The sequence below is a fragment of the Python bivittatus genome, unplaced genomic scaffold (genome assembly GCF_059951505.1).
Source record: "Python bivittatus isolate LINGU-HERP-01145 unplaced genomic scaffold, Pbiv_v1 ctg000570_np1212, whole genome shotgun sequence".
Taxonomy (NCBI): Eukaryota; Metazoa; Chordata; class Lepidosauria; order Squamata; family Pythonidae; genus Python; species Python bivittatus.
In genome coordinates, this window is record NW_028277097.1 from 5,784,189 (window position 1) to 5,806,770 (window position 22,582).

The following is a 22,582-nucleotide window of genomic DNA, read 5'->3' on the forward strand; positions in this document are numbered from 1 at the left end:
CGTTCGTTGGCGTGTGTGACCAGAAGCGGCGAACCGGAGGGGGAGGACGGAGAGCGGCGGAGCGGGTCGAGGGCGGGCGGCCCGGACCCTGCTGCTGCTGCTGCTTCCTCACTCGGGAGGACCCGAAGAGGAGGCCCGAGGGCTGATATGTCTGACAACGGCTTTGACCGGGCTCCCGGCGCTGGTCGAGGCCGAGGGGGTGGTGCCCCTTTGGCCCCGGAAAGCGGGGCTCGCTTGGGAATCGGCGGCGGCGGCGGGAGTTTCGGGGCCCCCGAGCAGCTCCTCAAGCAGGGCTTCGCGCGCCCCCAGGAGCCTCTCCGGCCGCCCAAGACGGCGCCTCCGGGCACCAACGCCGCCTCAGGTACTGCGCTTCGTCGCTTCCTTGCCACCGCCCCCAGCTCTCCTTCACTCCCAGCTTCAAGTTTCTGGTTTGGTTGAGGAAATGGGGCGGCTCAGCCTGGTCACGTCTCCAGGCTGACGAGGCTGGGCCGCCGGGAACCGTTTCCCGCTTGCCTGTCCCCAGGAAAAAGCGAGCCTGGTGAGAAAAAGACGGTCCCCTCCTCCCCCCGCCCGTCCGCCATCCCTCCTATTAATGCAACATTGGAGACGGGCTTGTTTTGCCTCCTCCCGTCCGCTTCAAATGTCTCTAAACGCCGTGTAGTTTACTCTTCAATCTCCTGTTTCTAACCGTCTCTGCACATTGTGTTGCAGAATAATAGGCGCAGGTCCTCCTGCTTTGCTTTGCTTTGCTTTGCTTTTTTTTAGATTTTTTTATCCTGCCTTGATCATTTTTGTAAATAATTCAAGGCGGCAGACATAACTAATACCCCTTCCTCTTATTTTCCCCACATCAACAATCCTGTGAGGTGAGTCGGGCTGAGGAAGAGTGACTGGCCCAAAGTCACCCAGCCAGCTTTCTTGCCTAAGGCAGGACTAGAACTCACAGTCTCCTGCTTTCTAGCCTGGAGCCTTAACCGTAGACCAAACTTTATTTATTTTCAAATAATAAATATATTATTTTAATTTATTAATATAGATTTAAAACATTTAAATTTAAATAAAATAGTTAAATTATGTTTATTTATTTAAATGTTGAAATAATTTAATGTATTATTTTATAAATATAAATAATAAACCACTAGACCAAACTTTATTTATTTTCACATAAATAAACAGACTCCCTGATTTATAACAGGTACACTTTTGCTATAGTCCTTGTAACATCAAATCGCATTTAACTCTCGGGGATTTTGAGATGGGTGTGCAGTTTGTGTGAAATTTGGCAATTTCATCAGAACAGATTCAACCATAAGCTTTGAATGTTTATTGCAAATATTGAGCAATTCTAGGCACATTTTACTTTGGTTTAAATATCAGTGAATGTAATGAGACTTCTTAATAAACAATTATAGGTTGTAGCTGTTACTCATCTTTTTGAAATATCTCTGCTCATGGAAATCTGAATTCCTACTTGAAGGGATTCAGGAAACAGGATTATTAATTTATGAATTAATCAAGTAGGATGAGGATATAGCTATACATATTCTGGAAAAATATCTCTAGGACTGGCTTCAGCTGCATTTAGCAACCCTACTCCTTGTATACCCCTTCCTGTGTTTAGATTGCCGTTTAAAATGCCCTGGAATAGATATGTAGGGTTGTAACAATGTGTCATTGATCTATATTTGTATAACTTCTGATATTACATAGTGAGAAAATGACTGTACTCTTTTAACAAGGCAGTAAATAACTTATTTTTAATTTTTTCTGCTTTCAGATCTGATGCTAAATTTTATACCAATTGATTTGGACATTTTACTCAATCAGTAGAATTTAGTTCCATGTTAATATGTTGTTGCCTGAGTGACATCCTAAACAAGTGAATAAAAATACAAAAACCTGGTGCTAAACTTGATTCAGAATCCTCAAGCTTAAGGTTGCATTAAACTTAGTAGTACTATACTTAATCCAAGTAAACTTTAAGATACTCAAGGAGTAATTCTGTTCTAGGCATATTTATTTATGTATATTTCAAATTTAGATATAAAGGACATAAACTGAATCTATATTTTAAGTAATTTTACATTACACAGTAAGACAGTATGAAGTCAAGCAAGTCAAGTAACCTCCATTTACATATTACACTCTTGAGAAAAAAATTCTATTAAAATCATTAGCTTATTTCCAAATAAATTTGATGTTTTCACTTATTTGAAAACTTTGTGGACCATCTTTCATAGATCTCAATAGTTCAAAATCAAAAATTAAAATAGGGAAATGCAGAGTTCCCTAGTTTTGTACTTTACAAGGATATTATCAAGCTACAAATGTGAGTGAAAAGGTCAGAACATGTGTTTTCAGTTAATGCCTACTCTGGAAAAATATTTTTTACTCATTGGGGAAGGATAGTTTATACAACTCTGTCAAATAACCTAAATATTTATGGATCTATTAAAATAATCATGAGATAATGTGCTGTATTAAATACTGTTAAAACAAACTGATTGCTAAAAAATATTTCTCAGAAAAAGTATCTATATTCCATATAGTATTACTGCCAATCCATCCTATTTGTACTCCTTACACATTCATTTCAATATATATTCATATCTTCTTGCATATTAGAAGGATGCTCAATTTTCAGCTTCCTTTCCTCTTCTGAGACTGAAGTGTGGGAAAAAATAATATTTGAAGCTAGACAATATAAAGATCTGTAATGAGATAGAAGAGGTAATATTCTGAAACAAAAATGTCCTTATCTTGAGATTATATATTATGAGCAGGATTGGTTATCTTTTCGGGGGGGACTGAAAAACCTGGGGTGTTTCAATCAACAAAAAGATTAACATTTGCATTTTTGTTTAAAACATAGGAAAATAGTTCACTGCTCTGATATCTTAAAGGCAGGTCCTCCATTCTAGCTTACTCTAGTCTAAGAATGAGCCCCCTACTATTGTTGACAGAAAGACATGATGTTATTCTCAACTCAACCCCAGTTAGTAGCTAATGTAATTTATGCCTCTGTTTTCTGGCTCCACATCAGATGTGTTTTCCATCTTGCACAGGCTAAAGGCTGTAGGGCAGAGAAGTCCATTGGGTATTACTCCCTTTAAACAATTCTACAGCAGTCTTAAACAGCCTTCTGCAGCCTAGTGCTCTTTGATGCTGTTGGAATTCCAGCTCCAGAATTCCCATTCAGGATTCTGGAGGAGGTAGAAAGGACAAAACACTTTGATTCAGGTAATCAGCCAGATAGTCTACCTACCAGAAAATTCCTCAGTTCTGTCTTCTGGATGCTGTCGGAAAAGAGCTGCATTACTATATGAATAAAATCATTATGCACTATAATTTTATAGTATTAAAATGACTCTGTACTTGAGAACAGTATTTGAACAGAATTAATTATGACAATAATGTTACAAAGTCAACTATCACTAAATATTTTGGAATTGTGTTTTTCTATGTGATTTGCAGATTTTACAGTTGAAGATCCCTATCAATAACTTTCTTAAGACTGAAATGTGCTATAGATGTGCCAATTAAATTTGAGTAGGGTCAGGATCACTGGGTTTATTGTACTTCGTTGATCTGAAAATAACCAACAATTTTCTTTTAGGACCTTTTAGAAAAATCTTGGACTATAAATTAGTACAACACTGCCTTTGACAGCAATTTACATTTAAATTATCACAGATTCTAATACTGAACTCTTAAAATGTAGAAAATCTTATTTATAATTAAATGGATGCATATGAGATTCTTACAGCCCCATCATATGTATTCTTACAGCAGTCTTTGAAAAGAATTACTGCTACCAAGAAGAACAGTATCAACCATTTATATTGCTATGGGCCATTTTTATCCTCTCAAGAACCACTCTTTACTTTATTTGTATGTATTGTATTGATTTCTTAGAGACCTGTGATATCAGTAGTAGTTATTTCAATTCCATTACTTTTTAACTTCAGAGTGCTTCTGTTGCTTTCAGGGGACATTCTTGTATTCTACAGATGAAACTCGAAAAATTAGAATATCGTGCAAATGTTTATTTATGTCAGTAAGGCAACTCAAAAGGTGAAACCAATATATGAGATAGATGCATTACATGCAAAGCGAGATATGTCAAGCCTTACTTTGGTATAATTGTGATGATTATGGCGTACAGCTTATGAAAACCCCAAATTCACAATCTGAGAAAATTAGAATAGTGTGAAAAGGTTCAATATTCTAGGCTCAAAGTGTCCCACTCTAATCAGCTAATGAATCCATAACACCTGCAAAGGGTTCCTGAGCCTTTAAATGGTCTCTCAGGCTGGTTCAGTAGGAATCACAAGCATGGGAAAGACTGCTGACTTGACAGTTGTGCAGAAAACCATCATTGACACCCTCCATAAGGAGGGAAAGCCCCAAAAGGTAATTGCAAAAGAAGTTGGATGTTCCCAAGGTGCTGTATCAAAGCACATCAATAGAAGGTTATGTGGAAGGGAAATCCTGGACATGGGCTTCAAATGTCGTATTCCTCTTGTCAAGCCACTCCTGAACAACAAACAACGTCAGAAGCGTCTTACCTGGGCTACAGAAAAAAAGAACTGGTCTGTTGCCCAGTGGTCCAAAGTCCTCTTTTCTGATGAGAGCAACTTTTGCATCTCATTTGGGAACCAAGGACCCAGAGTCTGGAGGAAGAATGGAGAGGCACACACTGCATGATGCTTGAAGTCCAGTGTGAAGTTTCCACAGTCTGTGTTCATTTGGGGAGCCATGTCATCTGCTGGTGTTGGCCCACTGTGCTTCATTAAGTCCAGGGTCAACGCAGCCATCTACCAGGAGATTTTGGAGCACTTCATGCTTCCTTCCACAGACGAGCTTTATGGGGATGCTGATTTCATTTTCCAGCAGGACTTGGCACCTGCCCACACTGCCCAAAGTACCAAAACCTGGTTCAACAACCATGGGATTACTGTGCTTGATTGGCCAGCAAACTCGCCTGACCTGAACTCCATAGAGAATCTATGGGGCATTGCCAAGAGAAAGATGAGGGACATGAGACCGAACAATGCAGTGGAGCTGAAGGCCGTTATTGAAGCATCCTGGTCTTCCATAACACCTCAGCAGTGCCACAGGCTGATAGCATCCATGCCACGCCACATTGCGGCAGTCATTGCTGCAAAAGGGGCCCAAACCAAGTACTGAGTACATATGCATGCTTATACTTTGCAGAGGTCTGATATTGTTCTATTTCCAATCCTTGTGTTATTGATGTCATGTAATATTCTAATTTTCTGAGATTGTGAATTTGGGGTTTTCATAAGCTGTACGCCATAATCATCACAATTATACCAAAGTAAGGCTTGACATATCTCGCTTTGCATGTAATGCGTCTATCTCATATATTGGTTTCACCTTTTGAGTTGCCTTACTGACATAAATGAACATTTGCACGATATTCTAATTTTTCAAGTTTCACCTGTAGTACAACCCTTTCCAAAGTTAGTCAACAATGAGAATATTTGACCAACTCTGGAGAGATGCTCTGTGTTCTGCTTCTACTATCCTTAAAGGGGGGAAAACAATATAATATGTGTAGGGTGAGTTCCCATCTAGTAATTATATCTGATACATTTCCTTTCAGAATGTTGTTACTAATGAGAGCTAGGGTGATTGTCATCCTGCCAGGGTAGTAGAATAGATGGGAAGGAGAAGTATATGTGACAAAACCAATGCAAGATTGTATGAGGGAGTCAGAGGAAGAAAAGCTGATTGAAAATAATTTAATTTAGAAAAATATTTTTTAATTCATAGATTTAAAGCATTAGTTGTATAAAATAAAAATACAGAAATATTTAAAATTAAAAACAGATCACATTAAAATATACCTGAAAGATAGATCTACCAGTGGCTACTAATTTTGACAGCTACACAAACTACAGGTAGCAGACTTTATCATATGCTGTGGAGCAACAGTGAAAAATGTTTTTGTCCTCATGACCTGCTCATGATCTTCTTTAATGGATCTGATTGGCCACTTTTAGTGCAGAAGCAACAGAGCTCTTCTTAAGCAGGGAACAGACTACAGTCCAGTAAATGCGACTTAAGTTAAAAAAATATGTACACACTTGTCAGTCATGACCTTGTCTACCACATGAGCAGAATTTATGAGCCAGATGGTCAGAAAAACTGTGTTAGTTTCTGGTCAAGTGATTTTGATTAATTCTATTTAATGTATTACCATTTATTCATTGTTAGGGGTAAGAAAATTGTTTATCTGTAGATATCCAACAATCATATAATACACTTCCGTCCAATTTGACAGATCTCCCACTGCCACCATTTTCACCTAGTTTTATACCCAACACCATTCAGACTATCATCCCAGGATGGGACTTGATGGGAAAAGGGGGAGGGTAGCTAACCATCAATTCCCATTCAGTCATAGCTTAGTAGTTAAGCATTTTATAAATGTAATTATGTTTAAAAAGTTAAAGATGATTGCTGCCTCACCCTCAGGTTTTAGAGATTCAGTCAATCAGTTAAGAAATAAATATGATAGTTCAGAATCTGCCAACACAGCAAGGCTAGAGAAGTAGAAATGCATCACCATTCTTATCACAAAATAGGCTTAGGAGCGAGCATGTACTCACCCTTAGTCAAATTCACGTTGGCTCCTTCTCCATCAGTTCTCTAGGTGTCACTTCATTTATTTCATCTCATTGGTAAACCAAAAAGCCCCTCAAATCTGTGTATTTTGCTTATTTCAGAGGAAAAAATACTTTATGGGAGATAATGTACTTCCCAAGTTTTCAATTACTCTTTCCAAATGTTTTTTTTTAATGTTCTTAGACACCTTCTCACAATTCTGTTCTTTCCCTAGGCATTCATATCTTGAATGACATTACTAAATTTTTAAAAAGGTAGAAGAACTGGGGGGAAAACTAAAACAACAATGAAACAGTCCAATCCATTAATGACAATCAAAATCTCTAAAAACATATGAATGGAATACAAAAATAAAATAGCATCTCAACCAATCTCTACCTGCCCTCAGCTACAGTGATTAAAAATCAAATATGATACTTTTTTATAGTAATTTTATTAAAAATTACAATTGCAACAATAAAAACTAATAGAAACAAAAAAGAAAAGGTGCAGAAAAGAAAAAAATAGAAAGAAAAATAGAAAACATAACATAGTGAAGAAAAAGAAAAGAAATATAGAGATATGACTTCCCCCTTCATCACAAGTATAAACAATTTTAGTAATTTATCACCTTCTCTTAAAATACAACAAATGATCTCTTCTTCCCATATCCCATCTCTTATCTATAAACGAATCCTTAAAACCTCATCCTGATCAGCAAAAGTCCATTAAGAGTTACCAGAGATAACATATCTATTTTAACCTTGATCAAATAAACCCATTTCATATTCTTTCCCTTTACTTTTAACAACCTTGATCTTTAGTCCCTTCAAATAATGTCCTAGAACTTGATTTATTTTCTTTTTTTCTCTCTGATCCTTCTCACAAAATTCTTCAAAGCTTTAACAAACCTTTCTTGTAAATCCAATATAGGAAAATTATCCAGGTCACTCTCTTGGTTTTTTATATATATATCCCATTTAATTATTAAGACATTAATAATTATTAATTATTAAGACATCTTTTGTATGTCCAGTGTACCATCTTTTTCCATATTATTCTTGTAGCCTGTCATTTTAAAATCCACTTTCAGATCAGTCTCAATCTTACCAGGTAAAACTTGTTCCTATTCCATAACATCTTTTAAACACAGGATCTATAGAGGCAGATACTCTTAAAATTAACTTCTGGGTCCATTGTTCAAAAATGTCCTTCACTATGTCGAGTGTTAAAATATTTTTGCTTCATTCTGTATTTGTAAGTCAAATTTAAATGTTCTTCTCCTTTAATTGTAATCTTTAGTTCCTTCAAAGTCCCATCCTATCATGTTTTTTTAAAAAGAATTCAAAACAAAAGCATTTTCCCATGGGAAGGATTCTTTTAATTAATAATCTTATTTCAAATCCATTTGGACCTTTAATCTGTTTGTAACTTTCCAAAATCAAAGTTCTAATCCCCCTTTTGCTATTTATCACCCACCCCCCAATTTTTTTTAAGTCCTTAAACTTGTATTTAAAACTTCTTTCACTAAGGATTGAAGGAACCTCACCTGGTGTTTTCAGGCTGGTCAATCCAAGGGTCCCTAATAGCTGAAAAGCAGTTAACAAGCAATTTCTGAAAGTGATTAGAAAAGGAAGTATGGGAACCCAGTGTCCTTTTAAAAGCGTCAACTGTGGTTTGAGCAAGATGCTATTCCCTCATCTCCCTGAGCTCTAAACTCACCAGAGACTGCTATCTTGCAGTCTTCTCACAAGAAGCAACTGTCTTGAGCACTTGTGGGTGATCTCAAGTCCTCTCCCTGTCTGGAGAGGAATTACAAAAGCTGGTCTATTTGCCGGCTCTTCATACTTCTGTGGTCATTGGCTCCGCTTTTAGCAGAGCTGTCATCAGTTCACCATTCCTTCCCTGGAAGTCTCAAAAATCAAATATATTTTTTTTGACAATCTGCATAGCCATTTTAGGTAACAAAGAGGATGAATCTGAATTTCTTAGATCACTCTAAGCATAATGGGAGTTGTCTTATAGGCTGCCTGTGAGGAGTTTAAAGCCTAAATGGGCACTTCCGGTCAGTGATAATGTGGAAAGAGACTCCCTCCCCAACTTGGGAGGCCACAGCGTTTATCCCTCTCCCCCCCTTTTTAATATTTGCCATATGCTGAGTATACTTGTGATACCTAGATAAGGCAGTCTTCATTTAGCAACCACAATTGGGACCCACAACTCAGTCGTTAATTGAAGCAGTCACTAAGTGAAACTACAACTATGCTTATGGCCTTACTTCAGCTTTCTTTTGCTTTACAGACCTGTGAAGATTGTAAATATGAGGATTGGTCGTAAAGTTACTTTTTCATCACCATCGTAATTGCAAATGGTCACTAAATGAGGCAGTTGCTAAATGAGGACTACTTGTATATTTAACCACTCTGGGCAAAAACAGTGATTCCATTTTGTGAGCGAAGCATACAAGACTTCCATTGATTAAGAATTGCTACTTGCCTTCTACTTGAAGAATACTAAGATAACATATTTGATGTCTTCTGTTTTTTTTATCTGGATTTTCCCTTATCAGTCTTAGTACATGTATTGTCCAGTAGCTGTGAAGGCATCCTGCTGCAGGGTATACAAGTAGTCCTTATTTAGCAACCATTGATTCAGCGACTGTTAAGCTATGGCAGTGCTGAACGAAGAAACTTGCAACTGGTCCTCATAGTTGTGGCCATCACAGCATCCCCATGGTCATGTGATCGCGATTTGGACACTTGGCAACTGGCTTGCAATTATGATGGTCGCAGCATCCTGTGGTCATGTGATCACCATTTGCAATCTTCACTCCTAGCTTCCAACAAGCAAAGTCAATGGGGAAGCTAGCAGGAAGTCACAAATGGGGATCATGTGACCGCAAGGGTCTGTGACCACACAGGATTTGCCTAACAATGGCAACTGGAACTGCCACAATTGTTGTAAGTTGGCACAGTCATGGGACATTGCACTTTATGACCATGTCGCTTAGCGATAGATTTACCGGTCCCAATTACTGGCATTAAGCAAGGAATGCCTGTATAATATTTAAGAGTCTGATGCTATTAGTATCTAAGCATGTGATTGTATAAAACTATTTCTGTCGATTCTTTCTGGGTTTTTTATTTTTCCATTTTTCTCAGATATTAAGAATCAAGATAACGTGTTCATCTGTAGTTAGAATGTCGTAATTAGCAGATCTCTAATATGTATATAATAGTTCTGCTTATACAGAGTTAAGGAACATGTTCTTTTTGGGCTGTAATCCTTTGGGGCTTTCCCCCCTCTCAGTTGTAGAGTTGTTATCCATCCTTGAGTCAACTCCAGTATGAAGTTTGCTGTCCCCATTGCCAATCCCTATCCTGCCTCTGTTGCCTCTGTTTCCAGTCACTGCCAGTCACCTGACTCCCTTCAGATTTTATCTACTTTGGGGCTGGTTTTGGACAGTATCAAAATATACAGAGGTACCTCGGGTCACGAACACTTCTGTTCACGACCAATTCGGGTCACGAACAGCTCCGTTTGCAAAATTTTGCTTCCGTTCACGAACGCCGGATCGGGTGATGAACAGGATCCGTGGCCATTTTCCCTCCCGTGACACGTGGTCGTGGCTTCCTGTAGGGAGGGGGACTCTCCCTCCAAGCAATAACCGCCTCCCCACCCACCTTCCTGTCCTCCACGCCAGAAGTCGCGTCGAGCAAGCTTAGCATTTTCTCTCTTTGTACTGTACTTTGTGTCATATTTTTGTGGTTTACAAAAAAAAATACATATGGTTCAGAATGGATTAACCGTAATTACATTGAACCTTATGGGAAAATTTGATTCGGGTCGCAACCAAAATCAGTTGGCGACCAAATTCGGAGGGGTCAGAACGGATTAACCATATTTACATTGAACCTTATGGGAAAATTTGATTCGGGTCGCGACCAATTCAGGTCGCGACCAGAGTCGCGGAACGAATTAAGTTTGTGAACCGAGGTACCACTGTATAGTAGGTGAAAAGGGTACAGCCAGGGAAGACTTATAGTAAGTCTATCCTACTCATTTTCTGGAAACAAGATGAAGACAAGTTATAGGGAGACACAGAGACACAAAAGATGTTGCCAGGGCATGTTTGTGCCATAATTAAATGCAAGTGCCAGCATAGCCTACACGCACATACCTGGAAACTGAACAAACTGGGGGTTTCTTCTGCATAAACACGCACATTCTTACTTTGTAAATTTCATAAATGTGTTGCATAGTTTATGCTAAATCATAAGTTATACATTTGATATTGGCAAAGCATTAAAATGTGTTTAGATTTTGGATGGATGGATTCCCCGTCCTATTTTTTTTTCATTCCTCCCTGAAAAAATCCATGAGCTTTTTCCCAGGATTCAACTTTTCTGGAAATGTTGCTTCTCTGAATAGCTGGTTAAATGTCCTGTGTGCGTATTATTATAGCTTGAATACAGGTAGTCCTCACTTAATGACTATTCATTTAACAATTGTTCAAAGTTACGACAGCCTCAAAAAAGTAGTTTACGACCTGTACAGTGGTACCTCGGGATACGAACGCCTCTACTAACGAACTTTTCAGGTTACGACCAGCTCCGGCCACAAAAAATTACCTCGATGTGTGAACTCCGCCTCGGGGTATGGTCATTTTTCCGCCCCTGACACGTCCGCGGCCATTTTTCCGCCCCTGACACGTGGTCCGCGGCCGTTTTCCCGCTGCGGCACCCGGCCGTTCTCCCACCATGGCGCCCGGCTGTTCTCCCGCCGCGCCGCGCCCGGCCATTCTCCTACCGCGCCGCGCCTGGCCATTCTCTTGCTGCGCCGCACCGCGCCCAGCCGTTCTTCCGCCGCACCGCGCCTGGCCTTTCTCCCGCCGTGTGGCGCCCAGCTGTTCTCCCACCCCTGACACATGGTCCGCGGACGCCAGAACGGATTAATGGTAATTACATTGAACCTTATGGGAAAATTTGCTTCAGGGTGCGACCAGATTCGGAGGGCGGAACGGATTAACTGGATTTACATCGAACCCTATGGGGAAATTTGGGTCGGGTTACGACCAACTCGGGATACGCCCAGAGTCACGGAACTCATTAAGTTCGTATCCCGAGGTATCACTGTATTTGCACTTATGAGTGTCACAAACCGTTGCCCCTCCTCCTGCAGTCACATGATCGTGATTTGTGACCTTTTTTATGACGGTTGTTAAGTGAATGACCACAGTCATTAGCCAAATCGTGGTTGTTAAGCAAATTCCGGCAAAAAATTCCATTGGGGAAGCTGGATTTGCTTAACAACCACATGATTTGCTAAATAGCTGTCATAAAAATGGTCATAAAATTGGGTCTGGTCATGTGATTCACTTAATGACTGCCCCACTTAACTATCAATTTTCTGGTCCCAGTTGTGTCGTTAAGCAAGGACTACCTGTACCTATGGTGAATAAGAGTTATTTTTAGATGGGCTTTTTGTCAGGATTTTCTTTCTCATGGGAAAGGATTCATCCCGTTATCTTTACAACAATAACAAATAATATTTTGACTACAGAGATCATGTGAAAAACACCTGTTATTGTGTGTTGTGTATTGTGCTATTTACTGCCACCTATTGGCGTGTGTATGCCAGTTTCCCAGTGGGGGTGGCATAGAGCTATAATACAAGGGGAGGAAAATGTTCAGTCTCTCTGAGTAGTTAGTTGTTTTAGTGTTAGCCACTATGTAGGTTTTATGGGCTACGTAGTTGTAGCAAAGTACCAAGTAGCGTACCTCTTCTCTAAGAGTTTGTAGCTAGAGATTTTGTTAAGCTTGTGTTGCTAATAAGTCTTGGATGCTACATTAAATGAGAAGATGTGTTTTTCTTTATATTTTGTATGATATTTGCATTTTATGGAATTTTGCATTTTTATCAATAAACACCAGTTAGTATATATTTTCTGACTGGATTTCTTTGGGAAACAAGAAATGGACATTGCATTGTGTTTGCTGTCATGGCTAATATTTTCCTGGAGTTTTTGCTGCACTCTGCACAAACAGGAGTGTTTGTGATTATCACTCTGCCCGACGCTTTTCTCCACTAGTAAAGAAATAAAGGTACACTTGCAATTTTTGTAATATTCCTTACAGGGCTGCAGAAAGACAGAACTGCAGTAAAGTGCTTTCATTCTTCATAACTTAATGGCAGCTTATATTACTTTTCCATGGGATAACATGGAAAATATTTTATAATGCTACATACTGCTTGAATAATATAAGTTGCAAAGGATGCATTTTTGTGATTGCATATCTTGGAATTTAAGTAAGGTTTACCTTTGAATTGGCTTGTATAAATAAGATTATGCTGAAAGGACAAAACATTTAGTGATCGCAGGTTACCTAATCCAATTTAGAATTCCTAAATATTTCTATCAAATTATAAAGGCAAATAGTGATTAACTACTATTGTAAAGAGTGTAGTGTAAGTTGGTAATCAAGAAATAAATTGTAAGCTGAAGAAAAAAAAAGATGTTTCATTACAGTATTTTGATGTAATACTGGATGAAAGTAAAATATTACAGAAAATTAAACATTTTCTTTTACTGTAGGTCTAGACTGAGACTACTGTATAGAAACTAAATCTGTCAGAAGAAGACATAATTTGAGATGTATGTTTGACTAAAAGTGTAACTTAAAAAATATGTCAAAGTTACTGCGGATGCTCCGTTAGGTTGCCGTCTAATTCAGGGATTCTTTTCACAGGTTCATTGTTAAGATCAGATCAGATCAGTGGGAACCAGGTACCACTTTTTCAGTGGTGGCTTCAGAATCACAGAACTTTCAAGGAGTTCTTGTTTCATTTAGATGTGCTATTAAACCATTTCTTGTTCCATAAAGCTTTCTGTCTACTGACTTCCTAGTGCTTTAAAACCATTTTGCTGAGGCAATACTTCATAAGGTTTAATTGCTTTTTACTGTTTTTGAATCTAATATTGTAAAATACCTTGGAAAGCATCACTAAGGATGAAGCATTCATAGAATACAGTAAACCGTGAGTGAAATTTTTCTGTTCACAGAAGCCGTTTCCATTGCCTACAGGTGCCTTAAAACAGCTCTATAGCAGCTTTTGAGGGTGTATTCTGTCATATGTGGGAGTTCACCTGCTCAGTGAATGCATTTAATATATTTTACTGCTTTATTTATATAATCCTTTATAATTGCGTATCTCCTAATTATTTGCTGAGCTAATAATTTTATAATGGCAGACTGTATGTATCTACTGCCAGAATAGATAGAGGTAATTTTGAACTGTCATATGGTGCAGCATATGACAACTATTTAATTGGTTTTTGTATAATTTTTCAGAGCAAACAAGAGCTGCATCATTACCAGAAAAAAAAAATTCTGGCTCAGCAGTAACTAAACCTCAGGTGGTTGTGGCTCCAGTGGTAATGTCAAAGCTGTCAGTAAATGCACCTGAATTTTACCCATCAGGATATACCCCAAATCATACTGTAAGTATTAAGAGTTTCTCTCCGCCTTCCACATCTAAATAAGTGAAATTTATAAATGTATTTATTAGATTTTTTTAGGAGATGCATTTGCTCTTAAAAGACCAAATATTTCACTCCAAAATGTTGTTTTGTGATATAGAAATATTTAAAAACTAAGATGTTTAAAATTAATAAATGTTATTCCATTAGACACTTGAATGCTAAACTAAAAATATAGAGACATTTTAATTATAAATTAATGTTAATGAAACAATTCAAAGTGTTAATTGTTTTTAGGAATCTTCTTTAGAAGATGGCTGTGATGGATATCCAACTTCAACAGAATACGTGCAGGATTTTCTAAATCATCTTGCAGAGCAGCCGGCCTGTTTTGAAACTGAAATAGCACATTTTGCGGAAACTGTGAATGGCTGCGTGACTACAGATGAAGCTTTACAAGAACTTGTTGAACTCATATATCAACAGGTAACGTGCTGGGTGACTACAGGTAGAACTCAACTATGACCATTCGTTCAGCGACTGTTCAAAGTTATGAACTTGCTGAAAAAAGTGGCGACTGGTGCCTGAAGTTACGGTGGTTGCAGCACCCCCACAGCCACATGATCAAAATAGGCAGCCTACCAGCACTTATGACCGCAGGGGCACTTCGGCCCCCCCTCCCCATCTAATGCCCTGTTGGCCCACTGCTGCCCTGCACTCTGCCACCACAGCTGACCTTCGCCATCTTCTTGCTCCAAAAAGCCCCTTTGCAAAATGCTCATGGGTGGAGCTGGGCTGGGCTTCTGCTTTACGCTGGGGGGGAGGGAAGCACCCCTTTCTTCCCTCCCCCCTCTTTTTTTTTTTCCTTCCCCCATGGGTAGACTAGCACGCTCCTGGGAACTTTAGTCCTCTGGCTGCAATAGGCAGATAGACTGGTCCCTCATGGCCCCCTTTGATCCTCTCTCTTCTGTTTCTTGTGAATAGAGCAGTCTTCCTTCTTGGGGAGGTGCATAGACCAGTCCTTCCTTCAGCTGCCAGGTAGACTAAGACTTAACCCTCTGGAGCTAAAGTTTTTTGGCATGCCACCAAAAAAGCAAAAGCCAAAAGCAGCACCTGAACAGCAGCATGCCAGAATGCCCCTTTGGAAAAAGCTCCTGGGTGGGGCAGGGCTTTTGGCTTTTTTTATTTTTACTTTTTTTTCGCAGCGCAAAGCAAAAGCCCTGCCTCACCCAGGAGCTTTTTGCAAAGGGGCATTTTGCAGAGGGGCTTTTTGGAGCAAGAAGACAGGAAAGGTCAGCTGGGATGGTGGAGCATAGGGTGGCAGGGGTCTCGGAGTGCAGGATGGGGAGGGCGACTAGGCCTGGGCTGGGGCAGCTGGGACTTCCTGGGGCGGGGCAAGCAACCCCAGAGCTGCACGGTTCTGCGGTTGCTGGTTGCCCCACAAGGCAGGGTACAGGATGGCCAGAAGGGCAGAGATGGGAGAGATAGGCAGGTAGGGGGAGTTGGAGGCAGTGCTTTACCTTACTGAGGCTCAGGGATGGGAGGGACCAAGCCCGGAATGGTTTGGATTAGGGTGGGTCACTAAGTGATGCAGTCACGTGACATCTTGCTTTATAAACATACCACTTTGCGATGGAAATTCTGATCCCAATTGTGGTTGTAAGTCGGGGACTACCTGTATAACATTAGAAATTTGTATAAATAATAGCAAGGGAACACATGGCACAGGACCAAGAGGAATTGATTGTCTCCTGTTTCTGCCCATCCAACATGCTCCAACAGAGTGGACATGCTCCAGGTCACTTCCTTGAAACAGTGTCATCTCATGGGACCTTGGAGGTGTGCCTTCTTTGCTTTGGCGCCTGCCCTGTGGAATGATTTCCCCCCGAGATTCAACTAGCCCCAATCCTGCTAGGCTTTAGGAAAACTTTGAAGACCTGGGTTTTCCCTCAGGCATTAGGGTAGGATGGTAGATGAGTTCATCTTGCAAGGTATAACAGGTGTGTGCCAACTATGTGACTTGTTCTTGTAATTTCAGGTTTTTAATGGAGTCTATTATAATTTTGGGGTTTATTGCTGTACACCACTGAGAGTCCCATTTTTGTAAGTTGGGTAGCCATATAAATCTTTAAAATAAATAAAAAGTAATGCAATAAAACCTTTACATCAAATAACTAAAAGCTTAGAGTAACTGCAGTTTTTGAGATATGGAAGTTAATTGTATGCATTTATAATAAAGCTTAGCCATGCAATATAAAATAATAACAGAAGGAAGTATTCCTTTGAATATTTAGCAACAAAATAATTGTGTACTTTTTCTGTTTCAATACCTGATGGAAGAATTCTACAACCTAACGTAACAGAAGTATTTACAAAAAGATTTTTGTTAAAGAAAATAAATGGAAAGAGTGTGTAATAAACTTCTGGGCACTATTTTTAGAGGAAAATCATCACAGAATCGGCTGTTTTTGATTAGAATCTTACCAATAGGGACATTCTAGTATATAAAGCATAATTAATAGGAACTTATGGGGGAAATGGCCATATAGTTTGCAAATTATTGATTTTAAAGGAAACTACAGCTGAAAGCTCTCACATGCATATTCTGGATGTCAAGAAAATGGATTACAATAGAGTAATAATAGCATTTTATTGCAGGAGAAGCTAATGTGAAAATAGAACTTTTGAGTGGGAAATCCTAAAATTTGAGTTATTGAAACAAAATTGCAAACAGTTCCAGCAGAAAAAATGAGAGAGAGTTGAAGAAATTGAAGTGCTCAGAACGTATTTTACAGAATCTGAAAATCAGAAGGACACATATTTAAAAGGAATGGGTCATCAAGAAAGAATGCATAAAGATAGTCCAAATTTATAGAGATGGTGTCAGGAAGACTAAAGCACAGAAATCATCTGAATTTAGTGAAGGATGCTAAGAATAATAAAATGGGCTTCTGTAGATATGTTCAAAATAAATGGAGGAGAAAAGAAAACAATATACCATCCCCTCAGTGAAGATGACAAAGGGGACATAAGTAGCAGAGAAATAGCAAAACTATTCAGCATCTATTTTGTCTTGGTCTTCTTGGAAAAGAGGATGTGGATTCTACTAGGCAATTGTAAAGAGCAGATAAAAGATGCAAATATTCTAGTTTGAGTTAAGGGAATGCCTGTTGGCTCTGAATTGAGTTCAATTTTTTAGGCCAGGTGGATTGCATCTTAGGGTTGTAAAATAGCTAGATGGTGGCCTGACCAAACCTCTCGCTATTATCTTTGAGAAATTCTGAAGAATGGACGAGGTGCCAGATGACTGGAAGGACATGCAATGTCTGTTTTCGAAAAGGAGGATGCAAGTAACTATAGACCAATATCTCTGACATCAATATCTGGGAAGATTCTAATACAGATTCTAAATCAGTCTGTTAGTGTCTTGAAAACAATGCAATTATTGCCAGAAGTCAGAATAGATTTGTCAAGACAAATTTGCTAGGCAAATCTGTTTTTGGAGGTGGGTGAATAACTTCTTAGTAGATGGCAGAAATGGAATGGGCATAATGCATCAGGACTTCAGCTAAGCATTTGACAAAATATCCCACGATATTCTGATTGGCAAGCTAGTTGAATATGGGCTGGATGGTATGTTTATTAGGTGGATCCTTTGGTGACTAGGAAGCCTTACAAAGAGTGTTGATCATTGTTCTCAGAGAGTACTGTATTTTTCAAATGGAAGTGCCGTAGAGTTTGGTCATTAGATAAATATATTCCCTAATGGCTTAGATGAAGAAGGGGAGGGAATTTTTCTCAGATTTGCAAATAGCACAAAAGTTAGGAAAGCTAAAACCCCAGAAGGTGGAAAAAAATACAAACTCATCTTGATAGATCAGTGTCAGGATTGAACTTAGGAAGATGAGAAAAGGGAAAGGACAGCTACCAGTTCTTTTCCATGAAAGGGCAGAAGAAAGAAACCCAGGATTTAATCCAGCATTATGTCTCTGTATATGACTAGAATCTTCAGCTTGGTGGAATGCTGTGACTGCAATAATGGAATTTTACTTATTTAAATCAGGTCCTAGATTTCCTGAGAATGTGCCAAATTCCAGAGAAAATTATTGCTAGTGTCTGAGGCAATGTTGAGATGTAGAGAAATGAGCTGAAAAGAAAAAACTAAATTCTATAGAGATGCAAAGTACTGTACTTTGCCAAGGAAAAAGAACAGAAGCATCAACAGTAATATAGTTTCCAATCATACAAAATAATCATTTCACACTATTCTCCAGTGGTCATGACTCATTTTGAATAGTCTGTCCAGTTCTGGGCTCCAGACTTTTAAGAAAAATTTGAACAAACCTAAAACTGGTGAAAATAAAAGTAGTGAAAATGATCAAGGTGTGTTACACAGCAGGCAACAAAAACCTGTTCTCTGTCACCCCTGAGTGCAAGGCATGGAATAATGGTCATATGTTAAAAGAAGACAGGTTCTGATTGAATGTTAGGAAACAGTTTGACCAGAACAGATTATCTAGGGAGACTTAAGCTCCTTTCTCTGTATATGATCAGACAGAATTTAGGCAGCCATCTGTCAGGGATGCTTTAATTTGGATTCCTGACCTAAGCAGTGGGTTGTACTCAGTAGCTTAAATGCTGCTTTGAACCTTGTTCCTGTGAGAGAAGTAAAGGTAAGAGTTGGTAGGTACCAGTTCAGTACAAATTTATGTAAAACATCTTAGATGTGTAACAGAGAGTAATAGGTTGGTTTGCTTACAATGCTTTCATAATGAAATAGGATGCTTTAGGACAGTCAATCTTGGTTTCTTGATTTGGCATCTCTTATAATGGAAAAAAACCCCACTTGTACCCATTAATGTTGTCTCATTATCCATATAATCATACCAGAAATCCACTCAGTTTTTTTATGGATAAATCTTGAAATAGTATCCTAAGCATGAAATCTCTTTATCCTTTTATGACACTATACAAATACAGACAGTCCCCTACTTATGAACAGGTTACATTCCGAGAGGCTGTAAGTCCATTTTGTTTGTAAGTCCAACAAGCAAAAAAAACATGCACAGTTCATACTGTACATAAGCGGCAGCATTGACGTAGGCGCTTGTGATGACGTAGGCGCTTGTGATGATGTAGGCGCTTGCGGTGATGGCGTAGGCGTCTGCGGAGATGGTGTAGGCGTCTGCGGAGATGGTGTAGGCTTGTCCTCTGTACTTTTTTCCACCTTCCTGAAAAAGTGGCCCAGTGAACTTTGGGTGGTAGTCTTCCTCTTCTCATAAATGACGCTGTAGCACTGTATTGCATCATGGACAGCTGCAGACACCTTGGAGAAGCGCTCCACATTAGGGCCCTGCATCTCAAACAGCAGTAGCTCTTTCTCGGTCAAGCTGAACCCTTCTGCCACCAGCTTGGTCTGGAACTGCTTCAATGGTTCGATCTCTTCCTCTTGTTTTTGCTGCTCCTCCAATTCCATGAGGTCTTCATTGGAGAGGTCTTCTGTCTCTGCAGCTAGCAGCTCGTGAAAGTCCCCCTCCCCCAGGTCAAGCTGAAGCTCCTTGCTGAGGGCAACCAAGTTGCTGATGACAGCTTGCAACTCCCTTTCTGCCACCTCAAGCCTGTGAGAGTCTTGAACGAATTGAGGGCACAGATGTTTCCACACCCTGTTCATGTTCGCAGGGGTAACCTCACGCCAGGCTGCATCGATGTTCTTGATTACCTTGTAGATGTCGTAGGACTTCCAAAAGTAGCATAAGGTCATCTGTGAGTCCACTTCAGTTGCCTGGACTGTCTGCCTAAACGCACGCTGAAGATAGTATTTTTTGAACGTTGCTATCACTCCTTGGTCCATTGGCTGCAGGAGGGAGGTGGTGCTGGGAGGCAGATACACAACCTTCACGTTTGGATGGAAATCGTCCAAGTAAGGAGGATGATCCAGGGTATTATATCCAGGTCCAATATCAGCAGAATCTTGAACTCAGTGTTTTTTGCATGGCAGTACCTCTCCACTTCCAGGATGAAATAGTGGAAAAACCAGTCCTCAAAGATGACAAGGGTGACCCAAGCTTTCTTGTTAGCCTTCTACACACAGGAAGTGAGCTTTCTGAGATGTTCTTGAGAGCTCATGGGTTCTCAGAGTGGTAAACTAGCAGCAGTTTTAGGCTCAGGTCACCAGAAGCATTGCCACTTAGCAGCACAGTTAGCCTATCCTTCACAGCGTTGAAGCCTGGCATGGCCTTCTCCTCCTTGCTGATGTATGTTCTGTCCAGCATTTTCTTCTAATAAAACCCCATTTCATCCACATTGAATATTTGCTGGGGCAAATGTCCTCGAGGGTTTCCGGGAATTCCTTGGCTGCAGCCTCGCCTGTGCTTGCTGCCTCACCACTAACTTTCACATTGTGAGGATTCATACGAGCCTTAAAGCGGTGGAACCACCCATGGCTTGCAGCAAACACCTCTTCAGCAGCACCTTCACCAGTCTTCTGTTGTAAGTCATGGAATGAGCTCTTAGTTGTCTCCTGGATCATCATTAGGCTAAGCGGCACACATCACTGATGCTGGTCTTCGATCCACATGCTGAGCAGCGCCTCCATCTCTTCCATTACTTTTCCTCTCCTCTTGCATATTATTATGGATTGTATAGGCACTGAACTTTTCACATGTTCCATGATCTTGTCTTTGTTCCTAATGATTGTTCCGATAGTGGAACAATTCATGCTGTAGGAACGTGCCACTTTTGCCATCTTCTCCCCCCCCCCCATTTTCTTCAGTATCTCCATCTTCATGAGCATCGTAATGGATTGCCGCTTCTTCGCACAACCAGCCTCCCCTTCAGGACTCTTGGCTTAATTGCTGACATTTGCAGTTAAGCAATTTGCAGTCGCCACACACCAAACACAACTGACCATGCAAGAAGTCAGGACCAGAAGTCAGCACTGGAAGTCAGGAGATGGTAGGAAGGGGTTAGTTTTCAGCGTGCTTTCTCCCAATTCCCGGCCCGACTTCCAGGTCCAGCTTGTTCGTATCAGCCGAAGTTTGCAACTTGAAAGTTGTATGTAGGGGACCTTCTGTATGTTTATCTTATATATGTATATCATTTAATAAATTGGTTTTTTAATCCTGGGAAAACTGCTGCTGCATAAATGTAGCTAGATAACACTGGAAGAGAGTAGTTGTAGAAAAACACTTGAATACCAAAGTTGAACTAGATATTTTGAAAATGAGGGCAAAGAATATGAATTGAGAACATGAATCCATTAGGGATCTCGTTTGAGATTGCAAAGCAGCATGTGTTGGTAAATATTCTGTTGTGAGTTATATTAAATGCATTTAGTTTCTGTTTCCTTTCAGCGTGGGTTTTAATTGTTCTTTGTTAAAGGAAAGTGAAAGTAGCTAGGGCAATTCCATTTGTTAACTTTTGTAAAAAAAAAAATTGACAAATTTCAGGGAAAGGCAGCTGGTCGTGTATCTGAAAAAAATGAAATGGTTCAAGAATTCATAATGCTGAACACAGCTGATTAGAATTCATATGCTCTTTATGTGTATGTTGGATAATGTGTCTTCACAATTGCACCAAGGGAAAGATCACCCGATGGTGGTCTTAGACATGTAATGTACCTTTGTGTGTGGTGTGTATATGTGTGTGTGTGTGTGCATGCGAGCACACCTTCAAGTCACTCTTGACTCCTGGCAGCTGCCTGGACAAGTCCTTGCAGTTTTCTTGGCAGAAGTGGTTTGCCATTGCCTGCTTCCTAAAGCTCCGAGGCAGTGACTGACCCAAGGTCACCCAACTAGCTTTGTGCCTAAAGCAGGACTAGAACTCATGGTCTCCTGGTTTCTAGCCTGGTGCCTTAACCATCCTACCAAATTGGGTCTCATAAAGAATGAACTGGGGGAGTTCATGTGTGTTTAATGTCAGAGTAGTGCCATATGCCAGGCTACGAGTGGTGCCGGAAGAAAAACAACTTGGACTTTGATTTTGTACTATCCACAGATTATACTATGTACAATTATATATACAAGCTAATTCTTAGTGTGAGGGGTTGCCTAACTTCTAAGCAATCTCTTGTTCTTTTCTCTTAATGAGAGGGTAAAAACTCCTAAATCTGAGAAACTCTTCTAAGTCCCACCCTCAGAATTTAATTCTGAAATCAAATATAACCTGAATGTTCCCTCAATGTTTATCCAGTAAGCCAATTTTTATTGTTTTGCTAATCTCCATATTCTGCCATTTGTTCTGTCTATTGTACACTGTTTGCTGGTTTAGGTTTTCTGGAGTTTGTGGTATAAAATTAAAAAATAAGGACTGTGTACTATTGAATTTCAGCAAAAATCCAAAGTGGGAGATTCCCCACTTGAAATTCCCAAGGCGGTATTCAGAATATTACCTATATTTGAAATAAGTAGAAAACAAATACAACTACCACAGAACTTTTGAAAATGTCTAATTCTGATTGTTCTTCTGTTT

At 39.7% G+C, this 22,582-nt stretch overlaps 1 protein-coding gene across 1 annotated transcript in view; it reads left to right on the top strand.

Moving 5' to 3' along the window:
- Positions 1-22,582, top strand: part of PAIP1 (poly(A) binding protein interacting protein 1) — a 36,093-nt gene continuing 13,511 nt past the window's right edge. Inside the window, exons 1-3 of the mRNA XM_088152816.1 lie at positions 1-361; positions 13,986-14,134; positions 14,411-14,599. Of these exons, the coding sequence (XP_088008942.1) occupies positions 148-361; positions 13,986-14,134; positions 14,411-14,599 (552 nt within the window). The 5' untranslated portion in view covers positions 1-147. The remainder of the gene's footprint in view (positions 362-13,985; positions 14,135-14,410; positions 14,600-22,582) is intronic.